The 22,098-nt window shown below is 41.0% G+C and overlaps 1 protein-coding gene and 1 non-coding gene across 7 annotated transcripts in view; both read right to left on the bottom strand.

The window, feature by feature from the left end:
• TMEM131L (transmembrane 131 like) overlaps positions 1-22,098 on the bottom strand; it is a 108,316-nt gene that overhangs the window by 33,051 nt on the left and 53,167 nt on the right. For all 6 annotated transcript variants that reach the window (XR_008308376.1, XR_008308375.1, XM_053254953.1 and 3 more), the window contains 6 exons: positions 20,853-20,963; positions 18,336-18,413; positions 16,870-17,023; positions 16,683-16,741; positions 13,919-14,027; positions 1,571-1,676 (listed from right to left, as the gene is read on the bottom strand). Coding sequence is in view for 4 of the 6 variants with exons in the window: in XM_053254953.1 (XP_053110928.1) it covers positions 1,571-1,676; positions 13,919-14,027; positions 16,683-16,741; positions 16,870-17,023; positions 18,336-18,413; positions 20,853-20,963 (617 nt within the window). In the remaining 2 variants the exon portion in view is untranslated. The remainder of the gene's footprint in view (positions 1-1,570; positions 1,677-13,918; positions 14,028-16,682; positions 16,742-16,869; positions 17,024-18,335; positions 18,414-20,852; positions 20,964-22,098) is intronic.
• Positions 19,994-20,129, bottom strand: LOC128328596 (small nucleolar RNA SNORA66). Its single transcript, XR_008309322.1, has one exon. It is a non-coding gene; the product is annotated as a small nucleolar RNA SNORA66 (small nucleolar RNA).

The raw sequence follows: 22,098 nt of genomic DNA, 5'->3' as shown, positions 1-22,098 counted from the left end.
TGCATAATGATAAAAAGTACTTTTTGTATTAAAGCATTATCAATTAACTGAGATCTGCAGCATAAGGAACAAAGGGGAAATGTAGGAGAGTTACACTTATTACACCCACAACAGACTAGCAATATATAAACTTGAATTTTGGAGGTATGTGCCAGACTGGGGGGCAAGAGCTTCAATATAAGAAAAAAGAGGAAACCAGATTGCAATTGTATTAGTATTCAGAGTTGGAGAACCTGCATAACCTGTTGACTTTGCTTGTACATAACCATAAATTTGTAGCAGTGATCTATAAAAGCTTTTGGATCCCCTCTAATAAACAAAACACACCAGCGCAGCCATACAAAATATATCCAAAGATAACCTCACCACTGCAAAAGCCCTGTGCCTGACCTGTTGTCCAAAAAACCAAAAGGAAATCAACCAAGCAGATAGGTCCCATAGAGGCGTATTACCATCACTGAGAAAGCTTAGTTTTAGTACAAAAGGCTAGGCACGAGCAGTAGAGCTTCATCTGAATCCTGGTTAACTATCCTGGTTAAATGCTGGTAAACTGGAGTGGTTTGACTAGGATTGCCCTGATATTCTGGGTTTGCACAATCAGCTCCACTGGGCTCACTAATCCCAATTAACCTTTTAACCAGGATGCTTGTGATCGTGTGAATCCAGACTATATTTTCAACATATACAACACGAAACACAGAGATATCATATGGAACTCCAGAGTCTTATGTTTGTTTAGCAACAATACACAGCACAAAGTTGACTGAATATATAGAACCAGATCATATATTGCATAGAGCCACTTCACACATATATGTACATCATTTGATGACTCACAGATGACTGTATGAACAAGCTCCATTGAGAAGCACCATGCAAAAGGCAATATAATAGCAATAGCAATAGCACTTACATTTATATACCGCTCTATAGCCGGAGCTCTCTAAGCGGTTTACAATGATTTAGCATATTGCCCCCAACATTCTGGGTACTCATTTTACCGACCTCGGAAGGATGGAAGGCTGAGTCAACCTTGAGCCCCTGGTCAGGATCGAACAGGGCGGCAGTTTTTACCACTGCGCCACCAGGGGCTCTTATAAAACCTCTATCTGTGGTGTTTGAACCGAGATTGCTCTTCCATGTGGATAAGTCATCACATGCTGTTTCACCCATGAACACATATGTGAGAAAGGCATTTTAAAGCAGGGAAAGAATCTCTTTCATTATGCTACTTTCTCATTATGCTACTCATAATTCTTCTTCTCCCACTTCTGATATAATGTTCAAAGTTATCTTCAAAGGTGAGAGTCATCTGCCCTAGTTGACTGTTGAAGATCACAGGACTCATCACAGGTGAGATCTGCAAATCCCATTTCCACATTACAGGTAAAGATGTTACTCAAGTTACTCATACTTCATGTTCATGTAACACAAACTCTTCCCAATTTAACACAAACATGTCCCAATTTATTACATTCAAATGATACTGTATGCACCACTATATAATGTTATAGAATTACTTGCTTTGGTGCACATTTAATAATTTAAAATGCCACTATTAAAGACTCACCCGTCCATCACAGGATGGGAAAGACATGCTTTTAGCAAAGTTGAACTGTCTAAGAGGGTCATCATTCCATTAACAACATGACTATTTTCATGGCCACACAATGTACCTGTGTCAATGGAAAAGGCACCTTATGTCAGCATATGTGCAATATATAGCCTTATGATTGTAACAGTTTTCAAAGAGAATAAATATAATCACCACCTCAACTCTAATTTTATTTATTTATTATTTCTCTGTTATTATTATTATTAATCAAGCAAAAACACTGCAAGCAGAACCACTACTCTGATTCTCACTCCACTTTTAAAAATGAGTTTGATAGGTTTCCCCCTTGTTTCCCCTCTCCCTAAGTCTGAAATTGAAAAATTGAAAAAACTTCAATAAATTATTTTCTTTTTGGGATAGTAAGTAAAATACTTTTTAAAGCAGTATTTTAAAACAATATTGTTATAGTCAAATTCAACTACTGCAAAGCTCTTGGGTCCAAAATCCAAAAAGTAGTAATCTTTGTGATAACACTGCAATTGCATTTGAGGGAATTACTAAACAAGAAACACTCTTAGGGCAGGATGTTGAAAAGGTATTCAAGATGCCCAGTAAAGAACATCTCCAAGAGCTTTTTCAGACAGTGACTTTACTTTGGAAGGGTAAGTGTGTGTTCACATATCGGCCAGATTTACCCCGAAGTCTGTAATATTTTAGAGAGCACTTCACATCCGATTTGGGGTTTTCCCTCCATATTGGAACTTAACCTGATTTATGTCAGAGGTGGGGTTTTTTTGTTTTTGTTTTTTTAAAAAATCTGTGTCAGATCATCCATTATGGTCGAACTTGCAGTAAAGCCTCAAGGTAAACTTGTGGTAAAGCCTGCTGTCTGAAAAAGCTCCTGATATTTGATCCAAGACTGCAGTTTGGGAGTCTGCAAAATGTACTATTGCAACTGTGTTGCAGGGAATTTGTAGATTTCAGGCTCTCTTCATTCTCACTTGTCAGATTCCTTCATCTTCTGCATCAAGTGAAGGAAACTGATGAATCGAACACACACACACACACAACAAACTATCACACAAGAGAGCTGAAAAGCTAGTTAATGTAAGCCTTCCATTTTCTGAAGTCTATGAAGCACAAAGTGAAATAATCAGAAGCTATGAACATTTCTAACACCAATTCCTATCAAACAAACTCAAGAAATGCCAATATTTTTAAAGTATATTACAACAGTACAGTATACCTGAAGGTCCACATTTACTGCCATTCCTTAAACTGAATTATAAAAATATATTTATTTTCTAAGACTGAAATAGGACTTTGAAATGGAATCTTTGTTTCTGCTTGATAATGCTAAGGTCTACATCCTAATTTTAAGCTCAGATAAAGTGTTCCCTGAACTTACTACAATGCTGATGGCTTTTAGTTTCAACTTTCCACTTTCTAGTTTCTCAAATGGCAAAAATTACTATACTTAGGAACCCTAGGGTAAAACTGAGTAAATTTATAATCATTTTGGAATTAAAAAATTTACACTTTTAGATGTTATTAGCATATCCTTTTATGCGCTAAATTATATCTACAAATTTCATGTATCACTTATTTAGTGGTATATCATGAGAAGTAAGAGTGGGCCAGTTTATCAATGGCTGCTAGTCTGGCTATAGGCCACCTCCAGCCTCAGAGACAAGATGTCTCTAAATATCTGTTGCAGGGGAGCAACAGCAGGAGAAAGGGCATACCCTCACCTTTTAGCTGTGGGCTGCTCAGAGGCATCGGTTAGGAAACAGGATGCTGGACTAGACAGGACTTGAGCCTGATTCAGCAGGGCTGTTCTTATGTTCATATGATACTTCTGAACCAGCACTACCCACTACACGATTAGAAATGTGCACAAGCAAAAAATCCTTCACACATAGTCTAGATATGGGGACGTTTCAGACAAATATTGCCTCATGCAATTAGGGGAAGGGGAAAGGCATGGTGGAGACACTCATGCACATCTCTAATTGTGTGGTAGGTGGGGCCAGCTCAGACAATATCATCTTTTTTGAAAAATCAACATCCAATCCACATACAGGCACCAAAAGATACTCTACCAGTCACACTTTTGCACATTAAAATACAGGCACTTTAAAAACTACTCTTGCAGCAGTGTGAATCAGTCACTCTGCAAGTGCTAATTGTTGCATCAGACTTTTCTCACAACTACAGAATGTGACACCTACATCTGGTGTATGCATGTATAGAAATCGAATTATTATTTATAATAATAATAATAATAATATAATTATTATTTTTTTCTTGTTTACACAGTCAGACAGGTGTTATTGACTGGTTTGTTTTATCCAGACATCGAGTCCTTCCCAAGGACATGGGATGGCTGAATTTTATCATCAATACTGTTGGTTATTATAGATATCGTCGCAGAATATAGGCTGTTCCCAGTAAAGCTGCTTTTTGTAATTGGCTGATAGTGATTTCTGTGGCCCCTATGGTGTTGAGGTGCTCTTCAAGGTCTTTTGGAACTGCACCCAGGGTGCCAATTGCCACTGGGATTATTTTGGTCTTTTTCTGCCACAGCCTTTCAATTTCAATTTGTAGATCTTTGAATTTGGTGATTTTTTTCTATTTCTTTTTCTTCTATTCTGCTATCCCCTGGTATTGCTATGTTGATTATTTTGACTTGTTTTTCTTTCTTCTCAACTACAGTTATATCTGGTGTACTGTGTGGCAGATGTTTGTCTGATTGTAGTCAGAAGTCCCATAATATTTTTACATCTTCATTTTCTTCAACTTTTTCAATTTTATGGTCTCACCAATTTTTGGCTACAGGTAGCTTGTATTTTTTGCAGATGTTCCAGTGTTTCATCTCTGCTACCTTGTCATGCCTTTGTTTGTAGTCAGTCTGTGCGATCTTTTTACAACAGCTGATTAGGTGGTCCACGGTTTCATCTGCTTCTTTACAAAGGCGGCACTTGCTGTTTGTTGTTGATTTTTCGACTTTGGCTCTTATTGCATTTGTTCTTAGTGCCTGTTCTTGTGCAGCCAGTATTAAAACCCTCTGTTTCTTTCTTCAAGTAGCCATTCTTAAGCCATTGCCAGGTCTTGGTGATGTCTGATTTTCCACTTATATTGTGCAAATATTGACCATGCAGTGGCTTATTTTTCCATTTTTCTGCTCGGTTCTTGACTTGTTCTTTCTTGTAGGTCTGCTTTCTTTCATTGGTGTTGAATAGTTTGCGTTATTGACCATTTTAAGTGCATCTTCTTCACTGTCCTTGATATATTCTTCAAGGCCTCTTTTCTCCTCCTCTATTGTTTGATGGACCTGCAGCATTCCTCTTCCACCTGAGCTGCGAAGGAGGTATAGCCTATCTACATCACTGCGGGCGTGCAGAGCATGATTGATGGTCATGATTTTCCTGGTCTTACGATCCAACGTCTCTAGCTCAGCCTGGGTCCAGTCTATTATTCCTGCAGTGCATCTGATAACAGGTATAGCCCAGGTGTTTATGGCTTGTATGGTGTTCCCACCATTGAGTTTGGACTTGAGGATTTTTCGAACTCTCCTGATGTATTCACTTCCTATTTTTCTTTTCACTTCAGTGTGTGCAATGTTATCAGCCTGGAGAATACCCAAGTATCTGTCATGTTCTTTCTCTTCCAGGTTCTTGATCTTGCTTCCATTGGGCAGTTCTATTCCTTCTGTTTTTCTTATTTTTCCTCTGTTCATTATTAATGCAGCACACTTGTCTAGTCCAAACTCCATTGATATATCGCTACTGAATATACGGACAGTGTTTAGCAGTGATTCGATTTCTGACTGGGACTTTCCATACAACTTCAGATCATCCATGTACAGCAGATGGTTGATTTGACTTGATATTTTAGATGTTTGGTATCCGAGGCCTGGTTTTTTTGAAAGTGGGGTCATGGAGATTACAAACAACAGAGGGGATAGTGAGTCCCCTTGGAAAATGCCTCTTCTAATGCTAACCTGTCCAAGTGTCTCGCCATTGATTGTGAACTGTGTACTCCACATGCTCATTGCTTTTTTTATAAATATCTGAATGTTTTTGCTGACACCAGTTGTTTCTCAACATTTTAGTATCCATGTGTGAGGCAATGAATTGAAGGCTTTCTTGTAGTCAATCCATGCAACACTTAGATTGGTTTTTCTTCTCTTGCAATTTTCTAAAATCATTTTGTCAATCTGCAGCTGGTCTTTTGTGCCTCTGGTGTTCGGGCAATTTCCTTTCTGTTCAACTGGAAGCTGTTTGTTAGTTAATAAGTGTTGCATCACTTCATCTGCTGTTATTCCAGTTAAGAATTTGAACATGGTTGGTAGTCAGGTTATAGGTCTATAATTACTTGGAACTGCACCTTTTGCTGGATCTTTCATTATGAGATGAGTTTTCCCAGTTGTTAGTCATTGTTCAACATCACCGCCTTGCAAAATGTGATTCAACTGTTTTGATAGTTGTTTATGAAGGCTTGTTAGGTGTTTAAGCCAAAAGCCATGCAGTTCATCGTCACCTGGCGCAGTCCAATTTTTAATTTTCTTTGCTCTTTCACTTATTAATTCTGGTGTTATTATTAGATCTTGCTTTTGTTGGTTACATTTTTGACCTCTTTCATCCAACCTGCTTTTTTATTATAATCTATTGGATTGTCCTATAATTTCCCCCAGAATTGCACTGTTTCTTCTTTATTTGGTGTTTCTACTTTTCTTGCAGTTTCTCCTTCTAAGCTTTGGTAAAAACGTCTCTGATTTGACTGGAATTGGAGATTCTGCCTGTGTTGTGTAGTTCTGGCTTCATATCTGCTAATCTTCTTTGACACTGCTGTTATTTGCTGCTTTATTATTTCCAGGACTTCTCTAATTTTCCTTGAAGCTAAGTGGTATTTTTGGATCAGATACTGTTTGGTGTTTTCATTCTTCAGCTTCTTGTCTTTCACATATTTCAATTTACTAGGATCTGATCTAAGCCTGGAGATTTTATTTTCTAATCTAATCTTCCATTTAGGTGATGTACTGCTTTCTTTTTTTACAGGTCCACTGATCTTATATCCGAGCTCTTGTGTTGTTATTGTTGCTGCACTGTACATTAGTTGGTTTGTTTCTTGCAAATTATTGGTTGATATTTCTGCAAGTGCAGCATTGACATCTTAATGCCTGAGCAAGTTGTTTTTTGACAACTGTTTTTAGAGCTGGAAGTCGAACCCTGGCGGTTGTTTGGTTCATGTGCTCAGTTATTTTTTGCTTTAGTTCTTGTTGCTTTTCTGTTAAACGGCATTCGGGTTTTTGAGGTGAAAGCAAAGGGGAGGTTGCCTGGTTTTGATTTTGAAACAGTTCAGCAACAGTGGCATCCTCTATTTCCAACACCTCCTCCCCCTGCGCCTGAGCAACTTCTTCAGTTGGTGGTAATTCTTCTTCCATATCTTGAGCCTGTGTTGCTCTTTGCAGTTCTTCCAGCTCAACTCCTGTGAATACTTTATTTCTTATTATGAATCTTCTCTGGTCTGCTAGCCTTTGTTCTGTTATTTCTGTATCTGGATGCTTCTCTTTCCAAATTTGGTACATTCTTTTTAAATAACCTCTTCTAGTTGGACTAGACTTGTAATAGCAGATCATTATTTCCTTGTTGGCATTTTTCGTATATTTTTTTCGGTTAAGCGACGTTTCTTTCAGTAACCTTGCAGTCTCCAGCCCTGGTTGCTCAACTGAAGATCCTGAGTCCTGTAGCCCACTTGCCACCAGATGTCCAGGGACTATAGCACCTGGCGCGGTCCTTGTTGACCCGGGTGACGACTGATCCGGTATAGATTTATTAAAGTTATGTCTCACCATATTGTTGATGGGAGAGGCACTCTTTGTCTGGCTCCTCTGGTGAGACCTGTACAGTATGGTTGGACCTCTGGCATAGCTCTCACCTTCCTCAGAGCATACAAGCCCCACAACCATGCCAAGGTAGAAAATAGGTTGTTCACCTGTAACCTTTGATCTTTGGTGGTCCAGTATATTTCACAACATGGGCTTTGCGCCTGTGCACCACCACTACAGATATTTATATACCTCTCCAACCAAAGTTCTCAAAGTGGTTTGCATAGAAAAAATTCATAGAAAATATAAGATGGCCCCCTGTCCCCAAAGGGCTCACAATCTAAAAAGAAACATAAGGCAGATACCATCAACAGCCACTGGAGGGATGCTGTGCTGGGGTTGGACAGGACCAGTTGTAGCCCTGCATAAGGATTCAGAGGCTCCTTTAAGCACTCTGAAAGTCTGCCCTTTGCAAATAATAATAATAATAATAATAATAATAATAATAATAATAATAATTCAATTTCTACACCGCCCTTCCAAAAATGGCTCAGGGCGGTTTGGTTGCGTGTCTGGTATCTGTGGCACCACATCGCTTTGTCTCTCTGTTCCTGGATGGCCGCTATGTTAACAGGAGTTTGTATATCACAAAACAGGTAAATTTGGTAAGTACATCCATTAGGCGGGGAGGCCTGGTGGGTTTTGTGAATGATACTGGACCACGAAAAAAATCAGAAGTTACACATAAACAACCTATTTATCTTTGTGGTGGCCTGGTATCCTTCACAATATGGGCAATTAGCGAGCTCCCATATAAGGAGGTGGGAGGATGTTACATTAAAGAACCTTCTGTGTTACTGCATGCCCCAAACCAGCCTCAACCACGCAATGGACGTCTAAGGTGTAAAGTGCAGGTCAGTGGACCATGAAGTGGCTTTACAAATATCAGAGAACTTAATTCTAGATAGGTGAGCTGCTGAGGTGAGCACAGCGCTAGTAGAATGAACCTTGATAGTAGAAGGCAGTGTCACCCCTTGCTGCTTATAGCAGGTGAAGACCCATTGGATCAGCTATTGCAACAACCTTTGCCCAGATACAGGCTGGCTTTGTGAGCATCACCAAAAAGTAACACAAAGGTATCTTGGATTTTCTAAAGTCTTTAGTTTTATCCATGTAGAACTACAGCTTGCTTACCTGTAACTGGAGTTCTTCTGGTGGTCATCTGTCCGGTCACACAGATAGATGGGCTTCATGCCTGCATGAAGAAACTTCTGGAATACTCACAAGCTAATCTTTTTCTGGCTCTCTAATATGTAGACAGGCTCCTCCCCTATACTTTGGTCATGTGCTCCACACTCTCCTCCTAGAGTCTGCTAAAAAGGCTCTACAGTGGGGCAGGCTGGGCAGGCGTGTGACTGGACAAATGACCACCAGAAGAACTCCAGTTACAAGTCAGCAACCTGCAGTTCTTCTCTGTCCATCACACAGATGGGCGCATAGCAAGTTCCAGAACTCCGGAGCTGGGAAGCAGAGCAAGAAGATCAGGAAAAGATAAGGAAAAAATCAATTCCTCGGGAGACTAAGGAACTAGGCAGGATAAATTTGCGAACAAAACAGATTTATTTTAACACATACAAACAATCAGAGGAAGAAAGTAGATGACAACCCAGAGAGATAATCAAGAAACAGCTGAAAAGGTGCTTGCAAAACTGACCTCCCAAAGGCCACATCATTATGGGCCCTGACATCTAGAGCTTAATGTTTTACAAAGGACGATGGTGAAAACCATGTCACAGCTTGGCAAATGGAATCTAATGAGAGTCCCCTGTTAAAGGCAGTGAAAGTGGCCATAGCTCTGTTAGAATGAGCTTTTAATGTGACGGGGAATCCAAACCGGCCACCTGTTACGCCAGTTTAATTGATTGAACGATCCAAGCTGAAATAGACTGGGACGATGCCCTTTGGCCCTAACAGGCCATTCTTTATGTAACAAACAGTGCTGTGGTGAACCTAAAGGATGCTGTGCAGTGGACACAGAAGGCTAGCACTCTCCTAACATCCAGGGTATGCCATCTACGCTCTAGGTCAGAAGATGGGTCAGCGAAGAAAACCTGCAGGGAAATAGCCTGCGACCTATGAAAAGCAAAAACCACTTTTGGGATAAATGAAACACAAACCCTTAGAGAACAACCTTTTCCCTATGAAATAATGAGGGTCACAGCATAACGCCCTTAACTCTCCCACCCTCCTGGCTGACATAATGGCAACCAGAAAGACAGTTTTAAGAGTTAATGTTAGGTCGCACATTGCCATGGGCTCAAAGAGTTTACCCATGAGAGCCGAAAGTAAACGCGGCAAGTCCCAAGAAGGGGCTACTGAGGTGGAGCTTGGCCAGACCCTTTAGAAATTGCTTAACCTCCCGCAGAATAAACAAAGAAGGTCATGAGAATAAAATAACTTCTATGTTTTGTTTTGACAGAAAGCTTGTAAGTATGTACTGTGAACTGAAGAGGAGGGTGTGGAGCACATGACCAAGGTATAGGGGAGGAGCCTGTCAACCTATCAGAGAGTCAGAAAAGGATTAGCTTGTAAGTATTCCGGAGGTGTCTTCACGAAGGTCTGTATGATGGACAGAGACCACTTAGAAGAACAGTAGCGCTCTGCGAACATCTAAAGAATGTAGAGAGCTTTCTAGGGATGAAACTCGGATCATTAAAAAGGCTGGCAATATAACATCCCGGTTAATGTGGAAGTCGGGTACTACCTTACTGCTTTATTGGGATAAAAGACAGAGTATGAAATATCAACCCTTAAGGCAGACAGTTCGCTAACCCTTCTAATGGTGGTAACAGCAATTAGGAATGCTGCCTTCAGAGTAAGCAATTTAACTGGTGCTGAAGACAGGGGCTCAAAGGAGCCCTTGGTGAGAATCGGGAGCTCTAGGTAGAGGCTCCAAGGTTCAAACAATTTTCTCACTGGCAGAAAAAGGTTATTCATACCTTTAAGAAACCTTTTACAATCAGGGTGGGAGAAAAGAGTCTTAGAATCCCAGTTGGTATGGGGTGCAGATAGGCTGAAATGTGGACCTTAATAGGTGAATTATAAAGGCCAAAATGTTTTAAGGAGGTAAGGCAAAAGAGGATTGATGTATAGAAGCTGTAGATGGGTAAAATTCTTTGGATATCATATAAATAGAAAATCTTTTCCACTTGCAGCTATAGTTGCGGCTGATAGAGGTCTTCCTTTTGTGAAGGACAATATTATCTAGAAGTCCAGCCTCTATGCAGTTATATTCAGGGTCCTGAGGCTGTGGTGAAGGACACTGCCATTATTCTTAATCAGGAGATCAGAATGCTGATGGAGACGATGGGTGGTCTGGGAAACTCGAGACAGTCACAAGATCAGAGGAAACCAAGGCCATCTGTGCACCAAAGGTGTGAGTTGCAGTTTGTTTTGTGATGTAGAATTTTGCTTAAGACCCTGGAAAGGAAAGGACGGGAAGAGATTTAAAATGTTGGTTCTCCCAGGGAATCTGGAATGCATCTCCTAAGGATGCTGTCCCCAATCCCGCCCTCGAGCAGAAAAGGACATATGTTTTGTTGTGCCATGTCGCAAAGAGGTCCACTTTTATCACTGATAAAAGATCAGTGAGACCGTCTTTGTTGAATTCCCGTTCATGCTGGCAGACTACGTCTGTCTCTCTGCTGAGACTGTCTGTCAGGATATTGGCAGTGCCCTTTATATGGAGAGCCAGGGGATAGATCTGATGAATGCACCAGTCTCAGAGTTGAATGGCAAGGTTGCAGAGGGATTTTTAAACTGTGCCACCCTGGCGGCTGATATATGCAATTGCTGTGGTGTTGTCTAGGAGCACTTGAATCTTTTTTTTGGATAGGAGTGGAAGGAAAGACTTCAGGGCCAAGAGGACTGCCAGAAGTTCTAGAAAATTTATATGTAGAGATGTCTGTTGGTGGCTCCACAGGCCTTGTGCAGCCATTCAGAGAAGTATCTGTCATAATAATCACTATTGGCGTAGAAGGCTAGAATGGCATATCCATGTTGAGATTTTCTGGCAGAGTCCACCAAAGAAAGAATCCAGTACAGTCTGTGGAACTACATGCTACATTTGTTGGTTGTCTATGCTTGGTTTGAAATTGGACAGGAGCCACAACTGGAGGCATCACATGCAGAGTCTGGAGTAATTGAAGGTCAACATGCAGGCCCAAGAGATGTTGGGTGGTCTGCGCACTCTGGGTTGGGTTGGATCTGAGAGGAGTGAATAAGATTCATGATTGCAATTAGTCGCTCCTCTGGGAGGAACGCACATTTGACCTCTATTGATTATTGCTCCTATGTACGGCAGAGACTTCTGGGATGCCCAGGTTGTCCAGAATGGAGGGAACCCAGTTGATTTGATTGGTCAGCATGTCCTTGTTGGTTGAGGTGATTAACCAATCATCCAATTACAGTAATATCAGTCCTCAGATGAGCAACAACATAGGATATAGGCCTCCATCACCCTTCAGGACTTGGAGGTACATGAAACAGAACTCTGCCCATTGGGTTTCGGGGGAAACAGGCTCTATCACCCCTTTGGATAAGAGTTCTTGCACCTCTGCTTGTAGAGTAGGGGTTGCAGGGGTGATTTTTATCCCCAGAAAGGGGTGTGTGTGAGAAGGTCTATGGCGTAGTCAGTGAAGATGATACTTAACATCCAGGTGTCTCATGTGATATGACTACAGGGTGCTAGGTAAGGAGTGAGCTGGATACGTGTAGGAGAAGCTCCAATGGGTAAGGTGACTTGGAAATCAGATACTTTGTTTAGATTAGTCCTAACCCCTCAGTTTTGGGTGTTGTCTTTGCTTCTGAGGGAAAGAGTGCCTTTGAGAATGTTGGAAATGTCTGTGATATTCTTTGAGCTCTGATCTTTTGTATTGGGATTTAGGTTTGTCATATTTCCAAAACCTTTGCAAGTAAGATTGAGGGGTAGAAACAATAAAGGTTCTAGCTGTGAATCTGGATTTAATAATGTACTACAGTTTCATCGGTTTCAGTGCGAAATAAGCCTTCACCATTGAAAGGGAGAGTCTCCATTTTGTCCCACATGTCATAGACATAGGCGATCCCAGGATGGAGTAAAAAACATGCAAGACAGGGAAGTCCTTCGATACAGACAATGCTGATGGAAAATTGGACCCAAAGGCCCGCAACGTCAGGATGGAAAATGGAAGATGTGGGTCCCTAGGCATGGTAGATTGCAACGTGGTCAATATTGGGATTGTCTGTGAAGCACGGGCTGTTCTGAGCTGCCCAGATCCTGTAACAGGAATCCAGAGGAGCTGAGTGAGGAAGCCGGTATGGTGGTTGATGTTGAGAGCAATACCAGAGTTGGAACTTGGGTGAATGATGTTGATGGGGGAGTGGAAGAAGCCAGCTCTATGATCTCTGGAGGAGGAGAAGAAGAAGAAGAATGAGAAGGGACAACCTGTACTGTGGGTGGCAATGGCATCAGGCCTAGGACCGGTGTCGATGATGAAGGTGGGCGAGTTGTCGATGTTGAAGAAGGTGGGTGAATCGACTTCAAAGTCAAGGGTGATTGACAGGTCGATGTCAAGGATGCTGCTGCAGTTGACTTGTGTGAGGTAGACAACGTCAAAGATGTTTTGTGGCATTTAGGTAGTGGTGAACAATTGCCTTCCCTGTGTTTGCGCTTCTTGTGGTGGGTTTCCGTCATGAGATCCCGAGGTTTTTTGAAAGCACAAAGCACAGTCTCCTGCTGGAGAAACTTGAAGGCTGAACTCAGCTTAAACAGCACTGAGGTTGACAATGTTGATGGCACTGGGGTCGGAGGGCGCGAAGTGGTTTCGTATAAAGTAGCCATCAAGTGTAAATACCTAGTCCTCCTAGTTTGCTTTGAGAAGGATAAGCAAATCATGCAGGTGCAAATTTTGTGGTCCTCTCCAAGGAAAAGGTCATGCCTATCGGAGGAGGACAAAGCCCCATGGCAGGAGGAGTACCACTTAAAAGTTTTTCTAGAGACCATTAGATGAAGAAAATAGATAAATCTGAGATGTGGGGGCAAAGAGTAGTCAAAAAAAGTTCCAAAGCTCAATCAACCAAGTAAGCAAACTGTTTAAATTTTGTTTTCCAGGAACCAGGGGAAATGAAGAAGCAACTCCAAGGGAAGTGCACTCAATGGCAGTAGGAAAGGAGCAGAGAGACAAAGCACTCTGGTGCCAAATATACCAAGCCCTGTGTACAAAGGGCGAAGCTTCAGAGCACTTCAAGGAGCTTGTGAATCCTTCCACAGGGTTACTGCGCATGTACAAAGCTCACGTTGTGAAGGATACTGGACCACTGCAAGGATTATAACATATACATATATCCACATACTCAGCAGATGTTATACAAGAACTTATTCTATCCATTCCAGCAGTCTTCACTTTACCACAGCTTGTCATATGGTATAATGTAGGAAAGTATAGGTCTAAACAGAATACATTGTATCATATATTTAAGTGCAAATATCATACCTTTACAAACAATGGAAGCAACTTTTGTAAAATTTGTGGTTGATGATGGCAGCAATATTGGCTCAAACAGCACAGAAAATGTTCCTTTCTGTGATAAATGCTTTACATCCTGTCAACAAATGAACAAAATACTACAGTAAACATTTTAGCAGTTGTAAGTTCATGACAATTTAAACTGCAAGCCACATGTCTTAAATCCAGGTATAGTAAATATTAATGTCAACCTTACCAGTTGCCTTTAAATACTACAGAACAGAAACACTGACCTGTGTTGTTCAGAAGCATGCATGGACGCACGCACACACAAACTTACTTTCAACATTAAGCAGAACAACAAAATTTTGCTGAAAATGTTTTTATCACCACCAGAGATTATCACCACCACAGCACACACAGAGCAAGGTCTGTCCCCCTTCATCTCCAATCCCCACAGGAATCACAAGAAATGTTCTCCCAGTTATGAAAATGAGGACAGAAGGGAACAGAGTACTAGAATTTCTTGGAGGGAATGAGAGTTTATTTCCACCTGATCTCTTAAGCACTAAAAGCCTCAGCACTGAGAGAGGGCAAATGAAGGCCCTTGCTCAGTCCCTCTGTTCCTAGCCTTATTGGAAGCCACCAATATATTCCTTGGCATACATACACTTCCTTTCTTCAAAGAGTAGGCCCAGAGACCTCTTCATGTTAAGGCTCTCCCCTACACATTCAATAAATGCCTAAGACAGAGGGGCACAGGCTCCCATCCTATCACATGCACATTCACTAAATGCACAAAAGAAAGTGTGAATAGATGAAAATATGGTAGGTGAGCCCCAAAGTGGCTCACCGGATGGACAAAAGAAGATGCTTTTATTATTTCTCCAAAGCATCAACCTGTCTCATCACACTGCCCTAGGCTATTTAATTCTCATCCCACCAGTCAAGCCGTGTTGCCTACAGTTCTAGGGACAGGAGTGATCCAAGGGCCAAAGTAAACACGATTTCATGATTCCAGTGTTTGATCTCCACACAGGCGATTTATTTATTTTTTTAAACTCTAAATGTATTGATTTATTTGTTTGTTTGATTTTTAGACCACCCTTACAAAATAGCTCAGGGAGGTTCACAAACATCAAAGACCCTTTAAAACAATTTAAGAGCACTGGAAGACCAGGCCGAACAGGTAGGTCTTTAGGGCTCTCCTAAATTATAATAAAGAATTCAAATTACGGGTGTCTGCAGGGAGTGCATTCCACAGTCCAGGAGTGGCTACAGAGAAGGCCTGCCTCTGGGTCACCACCAGACAAGCTGGTGGCAACTGGAGCCGGACCTCCTCAGATGATCTTAGCGTGCGGTGGGAATCAGACCGAAGAAGGCGCTGTCTAAGGTAACCTAGACCTAAGCCATTTAGGGCTTTAAAGGTAATAACCAGCACTTTGTATTTTTCTCAGAAACATATCGGCAGCCAGTGCAGCTGTTTCAAAACAGGCATCATATGGTCTCTCTGGGTTGCCAGCCTTGCTGCTGCATTTTGAACTAACTGAAATTTCCAAACTACGTACAAAGGCAGCCCCACATAGAGCACATTACAGTAGTCAAGCCTGGAGGTTACCAGCTGGTGCACCAATGTTCTGAGGTCATCGTCCTCTAGGAATGGACAAGGCTGTCGAATCAGCCTAAGTTGATAAAAAGCTTAATTAATAAATAAATAAATGTGGTGGTGGTGGGGTAAGGGAGAAATATCAACTGTTAATCTGATGGGGAAGAGGCAACAGGGCCTTGTTTAACTTTTTCCTCCCCACACACATTATTTTCCAGTTTAAAATCCTGCCCAGGTGTTATCTGGAGTAGAGAGAGAAATTATGTAGTTATGATAGGATGCCTACTCCCCTGGCACCAGGAGCTAATAAGGTGAGGTTAGGAAACCGTCAAGGGAGGAAAAGAAACACCACTACTCCATGTTGCTTCTTTGATCAAATGAACTCCCAACCTCCTGATTTAAAACTGCATTCATTCATTCATTCATTCAAGAACAGCCACAGACAATGTAATTTGGCCCCAACTCAAACTGGACTGAGACATTCAACTGATGTCTGTTTCCAACTGAGGTGCTGATCTTGTTATCACTTTTCCCCACCCCAATACCATGAAAGTTGATAAGTCCAAGATCTCTGGCAATTTACGGGGCAAACTGTTTATACCAAAGCTGTACAACTTTGGCCCTCCTGAAAATGTTGGGACTACAACTCCCATCATCCCTGACTATTGACCACTGTTACTGGGGCTGATGGGAGTTGTAGACTGACAACAGCTGGTGAGTCAATGTTGTTCAGCTCTGGTTTACACGGTGCTTTTTGCTCCCCATGGTTCCTGCAGCCATTCCCAGAATTCAATAATAGCTGAAACACTGACAGAATAAATAATGTAATAATAAAGGCATTTAATGCTGTAAACCTAATATTTCAGCAAATCTTGATTTCAGCAAATCTTGGGTCCAGAGACAGTTGCCTCCATCCAGAGAAAGTACTTCATTCAATCATCATATCAATTACTGGTAGGCTGCAAGGAAGTGCAGGATAGTCAGTGAATCGTCTAATCCAGGGCTGCACAATCTCAGCCCTCCATCTGCTTTTGGATTACAACTCTTATCATCCCCAGCCACAGTGGCCAATAGTCAGGGATGATAGGAGTTGTAGCCCAACATCTGTAGAAGGGTTGAAGTTTGGTAGCCCTGCTCTAATAAAACACAGCCACTCAGGAAAGTATAAACATGAAAAACAATTACCTGCACATACAAATGGTTGCTCCCTGAATGCAGCACATACAAGACTACTGGGGAATCATCTGTTTAAAAAACAAACACAAGTCAAAGCTCTACTACATTTTTGTACATTAATGTAAAAAAAAAACAAAAAAACAAAAACACCACCATACGAACTCTATGTAAACACACAGAAACAACTTAGGCCTACCTGAGGTCTGTGTTTTGTCCACTGCTACATAAACTACAAAAAGGTTTTCCAATAAGTATTGTCTAAGGTCCACAAATTCATGCTGCATATTTTCCACTCTGACCATTAAGCTTATTTCTAGCGGCATCAGACCATCGGATGCAAAGCAGCAACTCTTAATGTAAAATAAAAGGAAATTCAATATATTAAATCTCAGTGGATTAATCAGAAATATTTCATTCTGATGCAAATCTTAGCCAGCTCCTAACAACAGCAATTATCCACACCAACAAATTCCCCACACAAATTGCTATGTTCAGCACTACAAATAAGGGACTCATTTGCCGGAATTCTGAAAACAGGTTTACACTAGTTCAGGAAATATTATTCTGGCAGAGAGGTACAACAGTGACACAGCACAGTAAAACCTCTCTTTCTTGGTAAGTAGCCTGTAAGTACTGTCCCTGAGAACATTCTGCTCAATTTACACAAAGTTAAAGAGGCACACATGGTTTTGTGTACTCAGCCATGACCATTATATTTTTTTCTCTCCAGACAGTATCCTGAAACGAGACAGTAAAATCTATGGCCATACTTAAACTCAACAACAATGGACTAAAGAGGGAACCTGACCTCTTTATCTACAAAAGATAATACAGAAAGAGGAATCCCTTTTGACATGAAATAGTTAAATGAGGAGATTGGCAGCAATGAGTCCTTCAGCTAAATGTTATGCTACAGTACTTTATTGGATGATAGAGAAAGCCTTCCTTAGGCTAAACTACTTACATTTTTAAAGATCCCTAATATACTGAAATACAGACTTGCACATTTTCGCTTGTTATGGCAAGTGACTGCCACCATTTGGCAAGCACGACAGACCTCAGCCTTGACACTACAGTTATGGGCAGGTTCATCTCAGCAGTTGAGCAGCAATCCCCATCCCCTCCCAAGCAAAAAACCCCCCAAAGTTGGGAAGAAGGCTAAGAATGGTTTGGCTGTGGTGTCGCTGAAGTGATCAGAGTGTCTTGACCATGTAGGGCCAAACCAATCACCACAACCACCACCATCCCCTTCCTGCTCAAGAGAAGGAAAGGGAGACTGAATAGGATTTCCTTAGCCTCTCTTAGCTGAGGGGCAACCACAATTCTTGGCTTGGTGATCAAAGCCAGACAGTAATTGCGGACCTCTGTTGATAAACACCCAGGAGTAAACAAGAAACCACTGAACTAGGTAAGGTGCTATACATTCTTGGATTACGTTGCAGCCTGATTGAAACTGAAGAGGCAGAACTGTCAAAGATAAAGAGGGAGTGATCAAGCTGGAAGAAATGCCAGTCTTGCTGCATATGCTGAAGCCACTCAGAACAAGAAATTACTTCAAAACTGCAATTGAAGCCTGTCCAGCTGGCTTAGATAGTGAATGTGTACAGTACATACAATGTTGGGGATATTCTTTAAAAAGTAGATCTAAAGGATATATTGTACCTTAAAATGCTGATGCAACTTGTTATGTAAACTGCATTCAAGACGAACTTTTAAGTGACTGACGTTTCTAGTTTCTGCCTGGAAAAAGACACAACCAAAAAAGAGTTGGAATTTTTCAGCTGAAACAGGGCAAAATAAGTAATCTTTAAAGTGATATACAATATCATGTTCTCCCAGGAACACCAGATTAAATGAAAAACACCCCTTTTCTGGGTTAGAATTAAAATTCACATGCAAAGTAGGGATCCATGATTCTAGCTGATAGTCATCAACAACCTAAGAGACCATGGGAAATCTCCAGGAAAACACAACATAAAATATTCTTCTGATATATACTTGATCTTGGAAATGTTCCTACATCAATATTTGCCATCTTACTTCACATTATGTACTTGAAGTTTTTTTAGAAAAACATAATTTTGAAAAAAATGGCAAAGTTTTCTTCTATGTTTTAGATGACTGATTGTATGTCTATTTCAGCAAGAGCAACCATATATCATAAATGGAACAATTTCTTTTATATTTTTATTATGTTGAAGCATAGGTAAAATGTGCCGTCAAGTCGATTTTGACTCCTGGCACTCACAGAGCCCTCTAGTTTTCTTTAGTAGAATACAGAAGGGGTTTACCATTGCCTCCTCCTGTGCAGTATGAGATGATGCCTTTCAGCACCTTCCTATATCGCTGCTGCCCAATATAGTACCAGTGGAAATTTGAACCGGGAACATACGGCTTGTTAGCCAAGCATTTCCTCGCTGCGCCACTTAAGGAGATATGTTGAAGCATACAGGATGCCTTAAAGTCCAAAAAGAGGCCCCAGGGAGGCTTACAAAACTTAATATACGCAATTTAAAGCACACATTACAACCACAAAACAATTAAACCTTTAACAGTCATATTGCCAAAGTCAGTCTAGTACCAAATATTCCTACCTAAATAGATAGATTTTCACCATTATTCCATATCAAACTTCACACAAATTTCACAAGGGGGAGCTGTAGCACATCTGATAATGCACTTTAAAAGTCTGACTCATTTTTCAAGAGCAGCCCTCAATTTCATTTCCTTTTCCCAGGGCCAGCATAAGGGGTTAGCATAGTTGGGCAGATGCCAAGGGTCCAGGGCCCTCACAAGAATGCACTGCTGATAGAAGGCAGAAGGAACAAGTAGGAGGAGCAGAGAAACTCTCTTGAGGGGAGCCCATGAAACCTGGAAGAACCTGATGAGCTCCCCATGAAACCTGGAGCTGGCAATACCTACTACCATTCAATTTTCCAAGTCAAGATGCACATCAGCAATTATTATGGTTATCCTTACAAGGCATACCAGCAAAACCTCCCCTTAAAATACTCACAATGAAATATCATCTGAACAAATCATCTTAGGAGAATCCTAATACAAGCTTGTTTTTAATCTTTTAATCAGATCCATATTTTTATATTCTATCTGATATTTTAATTGTGTTATTTTTGTAGTCTTGTTTTAACTTTGTTTGAACTACCTTGAGATTGTTTTAATGAATGGTGGTATAGAAATCTAACAATAAAACAAACAAAATAAACAAATAAGGCTCAGAATATAAAACCTCTGATGCCCACCATTTATTATGTTATTTATTTATTTATTATTAAAACTTTTATACCACCCTTCCAAAAGGCTCAGGGTATGGGACCGAATGAACAGCTTTATACTTTTATATCTAAGGCCTGTATGCTTCCGTTATCATGTTTAATCTAGATAACTTGTTCCTCTTGCTTCTGCCACTTCATGCAGAGCCAGTGATTTAGTTTTCAGTAACTTTAGGTAACTTTAAAATGTTTTAAAGAATCATTCTCTCTTAGACATCTATACAAGTGACTGCTGATAGACAGAACAAGGTTCGGCTGCAAATAATAAAATGCAAAACAGATGCAAAAAACAACAACATGTTAATCAAATAAGCACTTAAACATTTTCCTTATCTCTTGACCAGAACCAGGACAATGGTCTATACATTTGCCTAGAAGAAAGATTCAAAATCAGCCAGCAGTTCTAGTTTCATTATCAATATAACACCATTTTCCCCTTGCAGAACAGGATGCCCAGGTCTCAGCACATACATCATGCCCTAGCTGGCACCCTTCTATATTTATTTGAAAAACCAGACAGATTTTTTGCTGCAGAGTTCTTGTTTATTTTACTTGGAAGGTCCTTGAAAACTTTAATATAAATGAAAATGCAACAAATGTAAGCATAATCTCTGAAGTTTAGAAGCTGATCAACGATGGAACAAACTCACCTATGCATGACAATTCACATGCAAAGATTATATCTACAGCTGTGCTGTCACAGATACATACTGTTTGTAAACAATGCTGTTGTTTGTCCAACTTGCCAGTCCCCCAAGAATCAACAGCCATTGCTGGTCCCTTGCTGTCCTCGTGCTTAATATAGTACATCAAGTTACACACTGTTCTTTTTAAAGTACAAAAAAGTGTACCTAAACATTGCAACACTGCCTTTAAAAATATACTATACCAGTGTTTGAGAGATCTGGATACTGTTGATATGTGGAAGCAGTAAATAAGTATTTGCTAGCTGCTTTCTAGAGTCTTCTGAACTGGTCCCTGAAGTTCCTGTTCCAAAGACCTAGTGCAAAATAGAACGTTACACTGACAAACAATTCCAAATGATTAAACTAAAGCCACATTACAACACTCAAAGGTCTACTCTAAAATAGTCTGTAAATATAAGAAACAGATCAATTTGTTCAAAGTTAGGGCTGCTCCCAATGTTTATCTGCAATCATTTTCTGTGTGGAGGCCCAAGATGTTCCTCTGGCGCCCACAGTTTGTACAGGCTTTTGTGCCAGTTGGCTACTGCTCCAGCACCATTGGTTAAGTTGGGGCTTTTTCCAGGCTATGTTATACCAGCCAATCAAGAATGACTAAGACAGTGTGACAAGGGCACAGCAGCCCTATTCAGACTAGGGGAGGAGAGCAATTGTGGTAGCAAGCATGACTTGTTCCTTTTGCTAAGAAGGATCCACCCTGGTTGCATATTCCCCTTAGGGGATGGAGCGCTCTGGGAAGAGCAGAAGGTTCCAAGTTCCCTCCCTGGCATCTCCAAGATAGGGCTGAGAGAGATTCCTGCTTGCAACTTTGGAGAAGCCACTGCCAGTCTGTGTAGACAATACTGAGATAGATGGAACAATGGTCTGACTCGGTATATGGCAGCTTCCTAGGTTCCTATGTCCCAGATGTGACTGAAGAAACACTGTACTCGTGTCTAAACTGGGGCTGGAAGCCCAGTCCTGTCATGGAAACGCTGGCCATCATAGATATGACGTTCACTTCTTCAGACAAACACTGCTATAACCAAGCGCAGCATACGGGTGGGGTGGGGTGACAGGGCTGGGGCAGTGCTTCCTGCTCCACTTTAAATGCTGTGTGCAAGTCAATCATGTCTGAATAGGACTACCCCATGTAGTTAATCAGATCTGGCCAAGTGGTGATGTCACAAAGTCTGTGCTTTCTGCCTTCACTCTGAATGGACAAAGCTTCTGTTTGCAAACTCCCTGAAAAACGCCAAAGAAAGGATTCCTCACAGGGGACAAAAGCTTTTGCAAGAAGCGGCCCCTCATTTTGGTGATTATTTGGAATGTTGTGCCCTGAGCACGACTAGATATCAAGGTATCACTATGGCAGAGAATTTACCCAGGCATTATATATGTTGCTGCTGAAGGGGAAAACCATTTAACCATTTCTCATCCACGTCTACTTAA

This window comes from Hemicordylus capensis, chromosome 5 (genome assembly GCF_027244095.1).
Source record: "Hemicordylus capensis ecotype Gifberg chromosome 5, rHemCap1.1.pri, whole genome shotgun sequence".
Lineage (NCBI taxonomy): Eukaryota > Metazoa > Chordata > Lepidosauria > Squamata > Cordylidae > Hemicordylus > Hemicordylus capensis.
This window is presented reverse-complemented; position numbering and strand designations above follow the sequence as displayed.